The sequence below is a fragment of the Primulina huaijiensis genome, chromosome 17, assembly GCF_012295235.1.
Source record: "Primulina huaijiensis isolate GDHJ02 chromosome 17, ASM1229523v2, whole genome shotgun sequence".
Classification (NCBI taxonomy): domain Eukaryota; kingdom Viridiplantae; phylum Streptophyta; class Magnoliopsida; order Lamiales; family Gesneriaceae; genus Primulina; species Primulina huaijiensis.
The window spans coordinates 62,605-76,636 of NC_133322.1; the positions used below are offsets into that span (position 1 = coordinate 62,605).

The window sequence follows — 14,032 nt, forward strand, 5'->3', positions numbered from 1 at the left end:
ATCATCAATGATATTGTCGGAAATTAAAAAATATCAAAGACATAAAAATAAAAATTCAATTCATAGTTTTATTCAAGTTTTTATATAAATAAAAATTCAATTCATGTGAGACGGTTTCACGAATCTGTGAGATACGATTCGTGAAATCGTTTCACACAGGTTTTTGACATTACTCAAATACAGACAAAACAATCGCTTGTGTATGATGGCCGCACCCCACACGACTTTTATTTGATTTCTTGTTTCTGATCACTTTGGGGAAGGATAACGGAGAGAAAATCGGAGAAGGGGTCGTCAAAAAATGGATTTCTTTGAAAGATAGCTTCAAAATTAATTTCTGCTTCTCTCTTTTAACTTACATCCCAATTTTCCTCAGGAAGTTGGGTTTCCGGTGATGTTATTGTTTGATTTTGTTCAATTATTTCCGCTTCCCCGGTGATCACAGCTTTTGATTTTAATTCAAAATTTTTTAAAGCTGAGGCCTTTATGGGTGGACAAAAGGGTCTTTCGGTACCATCATCTTCAATAATTTCCTTGCTTTTTCCTCTGGAATTTTGATTTCCTTGATTATTTGGTGTTGGATGACTCTTTGAACTGTTGACGACGTCCGCTGTGTTCCAATCGAGGCTATCTTTGGATATTTTACCTCATTTGAGTTTGATCGTATATGTAAATATGGTAATGATGTTATGCCTGTCGACATGATTATTACATTTAATCACTGCTGAAAATTCTTTTTCAACCCTTCAAAATTTTGTAACTCGGGCATTTGAAAAGGACTAGTTCCCGATATTTGAAACTGGTATTCATACCAAAGACTTGGGGCTATTTCCTGCTCTAGATATTATATTGTTGTTCGTTGCATATATTGGAGCTTAGATCTGATTGGTTGGAAGTTCTATCTTCTGTTCTTTTGTATGAAGCTTCAAAGTTTTCGATTCCTTTAAGCTTCCTATTTCATTGATTCTACTTGTATATACACGTAATATCATTTTTCTTGTGTTCTTTGAGCAAAAGAGGACAAGATATGGCTGTTTCTTTCACTAGATTGTCGTGGCTATGGTTGGGTGGTAAAGAAAAAGAGCAAGTATCGAATGGGTCACTTGCTAGTTCATTAAATTCATTAAGTGACTGGGGTTTAGGATTGAGAGGAGAACCAGAAAGCTTGAAGTTTAACTCTGTGAGGGGGGTCGATAAAAGAATGCCGTCTTCGAGTTCCAGTAGGAAAGTGAAGAAGAAATGGAAGAGTAGGGAGGAGAGGAGCAGGAGCATTGATAAAGAATATGATGTGGTGTTGGTGCCGTCTGATGGGGTTGGTTTATCGGGATCGGAGACAGATGATTCGGATTGGTCGATTGGGTGGCTAGAGCCACACGCCCCTTGTTTCCAGAGTGATGATGAGGCTGATGATAGCTTTGCTGTGTTAGTTCCTTGCTATAGGCATGATTGCAAGACTTTAGAGGAGAATAGTGAGGAGCCTAGTGTTCCATTCTTGAGTGCCATTAAGAACGTTCCAAATGGTTATTCTGCTGGTAAGAGCTTGGGATTATATGAAGAAATTGGATATCTTTGGCTGCTTTCATGTATCTCTTATTCGAATTTTTTCTCCTGTTTTGCTTCTTATGAATTGTCTTTCCTTTGCTATTTACAATTTGGGCTTGGTTTGGATTTGGGAAATAAAAATTTGTATGCTTGCTGTGCCGAAGTAACTAAATACCCCTGTTTATTTCATCTTCTGTACAATGTGTGATCGTTGTTGGGTACCTTTGGATTTATCGAATACTCTATAGTTACTTTGAGAAAGTACAGAATCAAAGGTTAAGTAATTTATTTTTTTCCCTGCCATCTAACTAGGATTTGCATTTTTGTTTTTTTAAGAAAACTCGTGGTTTCGTGCAGATTACTGACCGTGTTAGCTCCAAGAAAAAAACTTGTTAGAATACAATTAGCCAGCCATAGAGCAGAATAATTAGTCATATGGTCTGTTGAGTGCTCTTTTTTAAATTGGTTTTTAGGATTACAATGTTGAATGGGTTGCATGATTGCATGCTTTATTCCCTTCAAACTTTGTATGCCTGGCTTCCGAGTGAGATACAACTCATGTTCTTCTGAATCTCTACTGAAGACTGATTTTGGCCATCATTTTCTTAGCCAACAGAAGGGGAGAACCCTTAAAAAAGAACAACTAGCTTGTAATCTATCTAACACTAGTTTAAAGTGGCCCCTTGTTTAATGTTTCAAATATTGTTATTCTTACTCTTTGGGAACCATAATTTATGTTCATCGGTGTATGCTTTATATGTTATCTGTTTTGAAGCCATATGCATCTAATCTATTTTTATAGCATATCGTGTTTGGTACTTTGCCACCATGGTGTTGGGGCAAAAGACATTTGTTTCTCGTATATTATCAACTTTTTTCCTGCATTTTGATAATATGAAACCGATTTTTTATTTTCAGTTTCAGAAGGCAAGAAGTACATGGAGCAGTGGCTTTCATCTCTTCAGAATTTTTGAAGCCTCCATAACTTTTGACCATACTTGATCGTCTACCACATTTGTCATTCATTCTAGTCTTGTTGAAATTAATTAGGAGACGGTTTTAAGGCTGATCTTGCGGAGAGATGCATCGTGGGGTAAACTTGATTCGTCACTCCCAACTTTCAGAGGATTGGGTGGTCCAATATGTTCTTCGGGATCTTGGCTATAGGTTCTCATGTCAACTGTGGCTGGTTGAAACTTTGCCATGTCTTGCTGATTGGTTATCGTAATTAAACAACCATTGTGAATTTACCAAGTGCTAACACCTTAAACTTTATGGTGTAAATATATTTGTGAAGATGCCGAATGATGGAACAAAGCTATCAATACCTGTCTCATTTCTTGTTTCTGTTTGCGCAAGTCAGGATGGATAACTGGGATTTGATCCAATAGAGGCTTGTAAAGTTCTAAATTTCATATCTGATATCTTTATTTTTTGTGAAGTCTCTCTTTTACACCAGAAAGTTCTAAATTTCATATCCGACTTGTCTGAGAATGAAGCAAATATTGTTGAATTTTATATGACATTGAATTTAATGTTAAGTTTTGTTCCCCAAATTAATTTAATCTCCATCCCTGTAATTGTAGTAGAAAATACTAGAAATCCCTATGGGAAGAAATAAAACTTCCAAACCATTGTAATTTTTACTTATTTTGAAGTTTGCTATACTACTTGTCACTATCTAAAAAACATTCCAAATGATAAAATGCTTGATTTTTGTTCGCAAAGACAATGTCCATCAACTTGGTTTTAGTCTTTTAGATCAACTTAATTTTAATATAAATCATTAAGTAAAACGATATATTTTAAAAATAATTATATATAAATTAAACTCTTTATAAAATAGTTTTATGTAAACTCAGTATCAAAAAAAATAGTTTCTTGGTCAAATTTATAAGAATTTAGTTTTATATTTTACTATATTATGTTAATTTTAAGCAAAATAAATCAGATGAACTTAAGCGTGTGTATAAAATTGGTATAATTAAATAACAAATGAAATCATAAATTTGCAAACGTTATGATATAAAATCAGAATATGCATGGCATCTCATCTTGCTTCCACGATGACATCGATCGGGCTTGGGGTAAGTCATATTCAGCCATGAAGAAACTTATAATATCACTCGCCGAGATAGATCGAAATTTGTGATTTCATATTGTGGTTTAAAGTTTGTTGGGACTTACACAAATCGACCCGAGTGGACCGTGATGATCGATCGATAAGTTTACCTGCTCGTACTGGGGACGAGATCGAATAATCATTTGGGAAGCCTCCTGCTGCTGAGAAATGAAGCTATTTATACCCCCCCACCCCCCATGATTGTAAAGATACATATATATGAGTTTTTTTGTTGCTGTAAAAACATTTTTAAACACCGAAAGCAGGTTTTCTTTCACATTTCTGATCATGTAATTGATCAAACAAGCATTTGACTGCCAATGGTGTGTGAGCTTCAAATCATCTCATATGTTCTCGATATGATGTAAAAGATATTGCAATTCTCACTATTGATTATGGGTATGGACAAGACGAGCAAGATTTCAAGCCCAATCTTTTTTGAAGTTTGATTTACTGATGGGTAGGATCTGACAGTGAAAAAATAATTATCCTCCTGGGGTCGGATTGATTAGAATTAATATAGTTTGATTTAGGTCTTGTGTGTTTATTATTGTTCTATAAATACCAAACTAAATAAAATTATATGATCACTTTGTCATGTAAGTTTATATAGGATTGTATTTTCTTGGAACTCAAAAACCAAACATAGGATATAATTAATAGTAAAAATTTGGTGTGGAAGGATGGATAAACAAAAAGGTGACAGTTTTCCTTTCAAGGGCAGTGGACGCCACGTTCATGTTGTGACTGCCGATCAGTGCTGATGCAGCGAAACCATCTCTCCACCAGTCATGCATCCCATGACATTTCCATGATCTATCGTCACCATTCTTGTCCCAAAATATCTGGGATTTTGTTCTTTAATTTAATTAATTTCTCCGCTTTCTTCAAAAAGTACTCCTCCTATTCCCTGGGCGAAAGATGATAATTTAAGATTTACAAGGAAGAATTAAGGATCAGAATATCGAAAGATGTTGCAGAGGGCCGCGAACAACGCGTATTCATGGTGGTGGGCTAGTCACATTCGGACCAAGCAATCGAAATGGCTGGATCAAAGCCTTCAGGGTAAAATTCTCTTCCCTCATTATCCATCCAAGATGTTTGCTTTTTCTTTTATGATCTAGACATTAAGCTTATATTTTCAGAAAAAAATTAAATATGAAATTTGATCCATCGTGACGTATTCTCTTCTCGTTTCTATTATCATTTTTAATGTGATATGATTATGTATCAATAATATGATCATAGAAAATGTGCGATTGAATCGTCTTGATCGGATGTGTCTCATTTCTTGAATTTATAGGACATCTTCTTTCCCCCCTCGACTTAGATTATGTTTTTCTTGAAGGATTTTGCGATGCTTTTGAAATCTTCCATTTTCAAGCTATGATCATGAATTCTGAGAAATCTATTCCCCTTCCAGACTAGTCTTCTATCAAAATAATATATCTAAATTGATGATTTCAAATGCAAGCTTAACAAATTTTTCTCTAGGAAGTCGTAAAATGCACAAAATTTTGACTTCTTTCATTCGAGGTTGTGGTTTCTGCTGGTTCCGCCTCAGTTACATGCTTTAGATATTTTTTGCATGCTTTCAAATGTTCTATCACATTGTAGATATGGAAGAAAAGGTGCAAAATATGCTAAAGCTCATAGAAGAAGATGGAGATTCCTTTGCCAAGAGAGCTGAGATGTACTACAAGAGGAGGCCAGAGCTTATAACATCCGTAGAAGAAGCTTACAAGGCTTTCCGAGCATTGGCTGATCGTTACGACCTCTTATCCAAAGAACTTCAAAATGCCAACCATACAATTGCCACTGTTTTCCCAGAACAGGTTCAGCTTGCCATGGATGAAGATGATGAATCAGTCTCGGCAAAAATGACCAAAAATTCCCAAATACCAGATATAGGAAATGCTCCAAACGCTCCAAAGGCGCCCATTAAAGATCTAAAAGGCCTGATAACCACAGCTTCGAAGCAATTGCAAGCCAAGAAATTATCAAAAACTAAAAAAGTTGTTCAAAAATCTGGTTTAACTAAGGAAGATGCTGTTGAAGAGATTGATAAGCTTCAGAAAGATATTCTAGCATTACAAACTGTTAAAGAGTTTGCTAGGAGTTCATACGAAAGTGGGCTTTCGAAGTATTGGGGGACTGAAAACCAGATAATGGAAATGCAACAAAACATTTGCAGGTTGCAGGATGAATTTAATGTGGATACGGTTATTGAGGATGATGACGCTAGGACGTTGATGGCTGAGGCAGCCCTTAAATCGTGTCAAGAAACATTGATTCAGTTGCAGGATAAACAAGAAATGTCTGCCATTGAGGCGAGAGAAGAGTCGCTAAAGATCGAAGCTGCTCACGAGAGACTCGAGTCCCTTAAGAAAGAGTTTCTGAATGATGGAACTACTGAGGAAAAGATGAATGACAATGATAAAATATCAAACTGTGAGGATGAATCACAAAGCTCGACTATAGATGTGGTTGAAGTGATTCAAGAGATGGAGGGTGTCGAGGCATCATTTGTAAAATTTCAAGAAGAATTGGAATCTCTTACGGTGACAGAAATGGCAGAGAAGGTCGACAAACTTGTGAACAAGGTGATCAGCCTGGAAACTGTGGTGTCGTCTCAAACGGTCCTTATTAGCACCTTAAGAACAGAAGCGGACGATCTCCATTCAGAGATTCAGAGATTGGAAGATGAGAAGGTGACCCTGATTAATAGCACGCACATTTTGACCACCAGGTTGAAAGAAATGGAGGAAAAGTTGCGGAAGGTTCAGGATCTGAACAAGAATTTGGAAAACCAAAACAGAAATCTACAAACAAATTTCGCCGAAGCCCGTAATAGTCTTGATAACCTGTCTGAGAAATTAAGTAGTATCAAGCCAGACGAAGAGCAAGAGGAGACAAGTTCAGTTCAAGATGAGCCAGCTTTGCCAAATCCAGGTGGCGGTGAAAAATTCTTGAGTAATTCGAAAACAGAAGAGTCGGTGGACGTAAAAGAAATAGATACGACGGTTGAAGGCACAAAGTCATCAGGTAAATGTTCAACCAAAAAAACCGTCACATTCTTGGATCAGAAACAGAAGAAACAAATCCTGGTGGATCATTCAGATGATCTTATAAATGCTCAAGCAAAAGAAAAAAAGGAGAAAGACGAAGAGCTAAACTGGCAGCAGATGCTCTTGACAGGAATGGAGGATAGAGAGAAAATTCTGCTGAAAGAGTATACCACGATTTTAAGAAATTATAAGGATGTCAAGAAGAAGCTCGGTGACATGGAGAAGCAAGAGAGGGATAGCCAATTTGATATCATAGTGAAAATGAGAGAGCTGAAGGATGCTATAGCAAAAAGAGACGAAGAAATTCATTATCTACGCCAAAAACTAAACCTTCTTCCAGAAAACAAGGACATCAAGGTAGATTCTGTTCCAGACGAACGTGGCGTTAAACCTGAGGCTGGAGGTGATGATCTTGAAGAAAATCTGTTAATAAACAAGGAAGGCGACATCAAATTAGTTTTTATCGATAGAACTTCACCCATCTCAGCAGTTGAAGAAAAGCTTCGTACGGACATCGATGCAATACTGGACGAGAATTTGGATTTCTGGTTAAGATTCAGCACTGCTTTTCATCAGATTCAGAAATTCAAAACTGAAGTTCAAGATCTGCAGGAAGAAATACTGAAACTTCAAGAGAAGAAAATGCAAGTGGGAAGTGTTACAACGGAGCAAAAATCAGAAGTCCGGCCAATCTACAAGCACCTAAGGGAAATTCAAACCGAGGTAACTGTTTGGTTGGAACAAAGCGCGTCTTTAAAAGATGAACAGAAACGAAGATTTGCATCATTATGCAGCATTCAAGAGGAGATTACGAAAGCTCTGAAAGAAGGTGTTGAAGGAGAAGAAATCAGGTTTAGCAGCCATCAAGCAGCAAAATTCCAAGGAGAAATCTTGAACATGAAACAAGAGAATAATAAGGTAAGGGATGAACTACAAGCTGGTCTTGATCATGTTAGCACGCTGCAACTTGATATCGAAAAATGGCTAAGAAAGTTGAATGAAGAGTTTGGGATCTGCAGTGATCAACAGCAACTGAAGCAGGCCATGAGCAGGTCACGAATCCCTTTACGATCATTTATTTTTGGAACGAAACCGAAGAAGCAGAAGCATTCTATTTTAGCTTGTATGCATCCAAATAGAAGATTCCCTCTCATGAGAGGTAGTACACATACTTAAAGATCTTTGAAACACTTGGATATATCTTTCCTTTTGCGAGACGTTCGATTGTTGTTCAATTCTTTTAAGAAGTTGGTATATACTTGTACAATTCAGATGTTTGTTATTACATTTTTACGTTCCTAAATTTCAAAGTAGGCCAGACCACGGGCGGAATCTTGAGCCTGTTTCTGTTTAAACTTTGGTTTCTGTTAGAGGAAGCAATCATATCTGGTTGATTCCAGTACTCTCACTATATATGATTGAATGAATCAGGCATGCCTGATAATAGAAGAGACGGAATTTGGGTTTTTCATTTTATTTTATCTATTATCTATTATCTATTATCAACCTATTTCTATTATTATTATTATAAATATATGAGTTTGAATTGTGAGCTTACCTTTTTATCCTTTTATTTATTTTATAATTTGTCATCTTCATTTGGTTATTTAATTAATTTTTTATGTTAATTTAATATGTTAATTAATAGTGTACTTAACTTTCATTTATGAGTTTTCTTTTTTACCCTTTCATTTGTTTTATATTTTTCATGTTCATGGGGTTTTTAAGTAATTTTTCATGTTAGTTAATATGATAATTAATAGTGTACTTAACTCAATCAAATTAATTATTATTTTGATTTACTTATAAATTTATCTTAATGTTATACATTTAAAAAAATTGCTACTATTACTAACATCTATTTTATTTTATTTCTATTACTATTATAAATATGTGACTTTTATTTGTAAACTTCATATTTTATCGTTTTGTTTATTGTCATTTTTCATATTAGTTTAATATGATAATTAATTGTGTATTTAACTTAATCAAATTAATTATTATTTTTATTTTACTTTGTAAACTTGCTATTTTACTTTTTTTTGGTTTTATAATTTGTGTAATGTTCATGATGTTCTTTAAGTTATTTTCTACGTTAGTTTAATAGGATTATTAATAGAGCACTTAACCCAATCAAGCTATTTATTATTTAAATTTTACTTTTATTTTAAAATTAAAATTTAAATAATTTAATTTATACAATGACATCAAATTAATAGAAAATCACTCTCATAATGTTATACATTAAAAAAATTATTAATATTACGAACATTAAAGTAATAATAGGAAGACGAATGGAGATGAGTGACATTGAAAAAAATTAAATAATTAAAAAATATTAAGGTCATATAAAACATCTTCTTTACATTTAAAATAGAGGTATTTTAAGACTACTTATGTATCAACGAATATATGTGATTGAGAGAAAATATTTGTATGTAAGTGATTTCAATATTAACATATAAGTTATTTCGTCAATTTTCGATATATGATATTAAATAAATATTATCTATTAAATATATGATTTTCATTTGTAACATTGCCATTTTAACTTTTTTTTTTTTTTTTACAATTTGTCATGTTTATGATGTTATTTAAGCCATTTTTTATATTAGTTTAATAAGATCATTAATAGTGTACTTAACTCAATCAAACTAATTATTATTTTAATTTACTTTTAAATTTAATTTTAATTACGAAATTTATATATTTTCGTCAAATTCATGAAAAATATCTACCATATTGATGATAGGTAATAATGGACAGATGAAAGGAGATGAGTCAGGTTGAATAAAAATAAATTATTAATAAATATTAAGGTATATAAAACTTCTTTCTCCCATTTAGAATAAAGATATTTTCAAACTCTTTATGTGTCAATAGAGATAAATGATTGAGAGAAATGTTTGTATGTAAGTTATTTCAAACACTGTTTTTAAACTATTTAGTCAATGTTTTATATATGCTGCTAAAAAAATATTACTAAATAATATGCTTCATTTGATCATTTTGTGTTCTTGCAATGAGATGAGTATTTTAACATATCATTACATGTTTTGGTGTTATATGTCGTTTGTATTGATCATGTTGTGTTTGGATTCCTTATGTGATTTGTTTGTTCACACGAATGAAAATATAAAACAAAATCATATATCCCACAAAAATGATTGTTTTTAATTTTTTTTCCTTGATATATTTTGTTAATTCTTAAACACATAATGCATGTTTTCAGTTTGCTTAGATTACTTAGTTTGAAGCGACTTACAAAATATTAAAAATGATGAAATGTTTATTCGTTTTTAGCTTATATCTCAGAATATAAAGAGATAATATTTTTTTATTTATTGGGACAAATGTATTTCCAGACTTCTGTCTATAAATCAGTATTCAAAATTTTTACAGCATTATTATATTCTCTATTCAAAATTTTTTTTATTTAAATTGATTGAAAGTATTTGAATTTGAGTTTTTATGTGCTTGATTATATTATTTTTGTAGTATTATTTATTGTGACATTAATAGATGGACTAAAAAAATTAGTGGATCTATGAGTCCTCTGATGGACGACAAACATGGATAAATTGTTAAAAGAGATAATATCAAGTAGATTTTTTGTATACGATTTTGTTCTACTTAAATGATTATGCATGATTCTAAATTTTAATTGATCAGAAGTTAACGTATGTTTTGTCGTTGTCAGATATATTTTGTCAACGGTCTAATATTTTTCTTTGATTTAAAGAAAATTATGTGACTTCGTATTATATTTTTATTTCTTAAGGTTTTATTAAATGATTTTTCATGATGATTTTGAGGCACCATTTTTTCATTTGTTTGTTTTTTTAAAAAGTAAAATATTTATGAAACCATGACGTTAGTAAGGCGCCTTCTCTTTATTTGAAAAAAATATTGAAAAATTTATAAAAATTTTGAATAATATGAGTTAGTATTTAATTTGAGAGTGATTTATGCTTTTTGTTGCTCGTATATACTTCAATTTCTTTGTTATTGTACTAAATAAATTATTTTTGAACTTTGAGTTATCATTTTTTTATGGAGGTTGTTTGTGTCATGAATTTTTTAAATTCATTTTGTTTAGTATTGTTGGCTGCAATTGATTTTTCTGATATTCTATTATTTGTCTTGTTGTATATATGAAAATATGTATGAGAGTACACCAATCAAAGCCACATATTTTGGGTCTTATGTTCTACGAAGAAGGTAATATATGATTTCTGTTAATTATATAATTTATTGGTTCTTCAGACATGTAGTTAAGAAATGAATCAAATTTTGAACAAAAAATTTATGACAAACATAGTGGATGAAAAAACATGTTAAAAAAAATAATGTTGCATATTACTATGTCCCTATTTCTATATGATATAATTCAAACATATTTTTTTAGATATTTGAAATTAGGTCTAACTAAGTGACATAAAACATATACATATATATATTTGAAGGCGTATTTAAAACAAAATATTAAGATCAAGAATGATTCATATTTAAATTTCAACGCAGCACAATGAAGAAGAAATTGAAAAATTGTATGTGTAAACCTTTAAGGGTTATATAGTGATTATGTTGCTACTTCATGGTTTGCAACATATTGATGCCATATAAAATATCAATATTTCTCAAAGAATAAACAAAAAGAAAAAATTCTTCATTCAGAAAAAGAAATACATGAAAAAAAATTGTGTATAATTCTCATTCTATTTTTAATGGTTTGAGAACAATTCTAAAGCTTTGTGGACACAATATATCAATTTTGTGCATTTTTAATAAATTGAGACATTGAGCCGGTTGCACTTTATTTCTTCCAATATTATATCGATAGATTTCGAGGTGGCTAAGAGGTTGTTTTTGTCTATTTTTTTAGTTAAAGTGGCTAACAAACTAATTCATGAGATATATGATGGTAACATAGAGAACTACTCGCCAAATAAATTTAGTTAGCCGAATAGTGAAATTCAAATTGAATTATACAATATTTCATCAAATTAATTTTGTCTATTATAAGATGCTCATGAAATCTAAACAGTTGTATTATTAGATGAGATATTGAATAAGACAAATACTTTGATATATATATTTGAATGATATCTCATATACATATCTTAATTACGTTATCCGTGTCCTTCTCAAGATTTTTAAAATACAATAATTAATTTTGTATGTCGTTCCACAATATATAAAATATTAAAAAACAAAATGTAAAATCGATAGAATAAAATTTGTTTTGTTTATGAGATTGAAATTATATCATCTCCATGATATGATGCACGCAATCATTGTTCCAAATCTTCTAAAAAATGACGAAAGAAATGACTTTCTTGAATTGTGTCAAATTAAACGATGACACAGTTCTAAGATATAGTCATTTGAAAAGATTTTCAAGTTTTTTTCTCACACTGATTGAGAAATAATCATTAAAAATTTATTAAACTTATAGCTATATATTGATAATATTTATACTAAATATATAAAAATGATATTTCAAATATCCCGATGTTTGAAGAAATTACAGCACCATTCATTGGTTATGTTGTTGAAGAATATATAGGTTATACATACTTTTAGTCACAAGTAAAAACCAATCACGACTAAAAACAACATTTATTCTTATGAGTTATAGTTGATGATTGTAAAAAACTGAAAAATCATTCAACAATAAAATAAATATTTAGAAAATAAGATTACTGAATAAAAACAATGTAGAAAACCGAAAAAACGTCCTGATAGGGAAGTAAACTACGAGCATGTCAGATCCCAGATGAAGATTTTAAATAACATAATAGATGCTTAAGACGATCATATACTTGCTGAGTATATCAAAATGACTATATGTATATTATAACAAACTACGACAAAGAGTTGTAGAGTTATCAAAATCAACCAAGAAGTATATTGAAAAGTATGTTATGTGAATTAGATAACTTCTCCGATTCATATACCGTCTATGGTCATGATTTTTGATTTTGTGGTTTGGTTTGTTGCAATTAATAAATGCTATTAGCCATATTTTAATCCATTTAAATATTATCAAAATTTCGTACTTATATTTTCAGCAATTTAGTTGCTCACGTGCAACGCACGTGCACTTTTCTAGTTATTCATAAAATATATGGATAATTTAGAATTGAGACTTGAAAAAAATATAGTCGCTCCAATATAAATCAAATCCTTTAGTAAAGCATAAGTATGGGCCTCCGTATTAGTAATAATACAAAGGCCTCAAACAGTAGTACTGGCAACTAAATCAGGAGTAGGTCTCTTGTGATACGATCTCACGAATTTTTATCTGTAAGACGGGTTAACCCTACCTATTTTTACAATAAAAAGTAATACTCTTAGACTACTTTTGGTTGGAAGGATAAAATAAACTAATGATTAGTATGTAAATGATAAAAGAAATGATTGTGATAGAAATGTAATATATAATGTAAAATTGTATTATGTTTGGTATGATTTTTAAGTGTGGGATAATTTTGAATTTTTTGATGAAATGACAAAATTGCCCTTTCTTTTTTTTATTCTTCCACTCCGGCGGTGGCGGCCGGAGACAGCGGCGGCGGCGGAGTCGGCCGGAGGTTTTCGGCGGCTGGCGGTGGTCGGCCGGAAGCGGCTGCGGTGGTCGGCGGCGGGGATTGTCGGTGGACGGTCGGTGGAAGGAAGTGGTGGTGAGTTTGAATTTAGGAGAAGGGTAAAATTGAAAAAATAGGATGAATTAATAGTGGGATAAATAATCCTAGGGGGTGAGGAGGTATTATTTTAACCTACCTAATATAACTTAATCATTCATAGGAGGGATTGACTTGGTTAAATAATCACGCGTACCAAACGAGGGATAAGGTGAGTTAAAAAAAATAAACCCACCTTATCCCATCAACCAAACGCCCCCTAAGTATAAAAAGTAATATTTTTTTATGCATGACCCAAATAAGAGACTCGTCTCACAAAATACGACCATCTCACAAAATTTTTTTGCCCAACATGAGTCCGATTTTCTCCTAAATTCATCGTCAGTATCATCTGATGTTTTTTGATTATTTTAACTTCCAAATTCTACGTACAACACCAAATATTTTTAGCATAAACACAAGTACTCGGCTGACATGGCAGAAATCTGGAGAATCCAGAATATAATGCTCAGATTGAGACAGAAAGCGCACGTGCGTGTCTCCGTAATTATCGAGTCAAAAGATGCCACGCACGTGAAATCCCAGTCAAAGGTCAAAACAGGGAATAAGAAGGATGATGATAGTATTGACCAAATATGAATCGTGGCATGCAT

General features: G+C 32.2%; 2 protein-coding genes across 3 annotated transcripts; both read left to right on the plus strand.

Annotated features, from left to right (window-relative positions):
• Positions 1-192: 192 nt before the first annotated feature.
• On the plus strand, positions 193-3,060 carry LOC140962989 (uncharacterized). Of its 2 annotated transcripts, XM_073422161.1 has the most exons (3): positions 193-678; positions 1,018-1,532; positions 2,461-3,060. In XM_073422161.1, exons 2-3 carry the CDS (start codon positions 1,028-1,030, stop codon positions 2,514-2,516), a joined length of 561 nt encoding a protein of 186 aa, XP_073278262.1. In that variant the 5' UTR covers positions 193-678; positions 1,018-1,027; the 3' UTR covers positions 2,517-3,060. The 2 variants fall into 2 exon arrangements, with proteins under 2 accessions (XP_073278262.1, XP_073278261.1); XM_073422160.1 differs by having other exon boundaries at positions 194-1,532.
• Positions 3,061-4,383: 1,323 nt separating this feature from the next.
• Positions 4,384-8,041, plus strand: LOC140962509 (kinase-interacting protein 1-like). Its single transcript, XM_073421456.1, has 2 exons — positions 4,384-4,729; positions 5,282-8,041. The coding sequence occupies exons 1-2, from the start codon at positions 4,636-4,638 to the stop codon at positions 7,906-7,908; spliced, it is 2,721 nt and encodes a 906-aa protein (XP_073277557.1). The 5' UTR covers positions 4,384-4,635; the 3' UTR covers positions 7,909-8,041.
• The last annotated feature ends 5,991 nt before the right edge of the window (positions 8,042-14,032 follow it).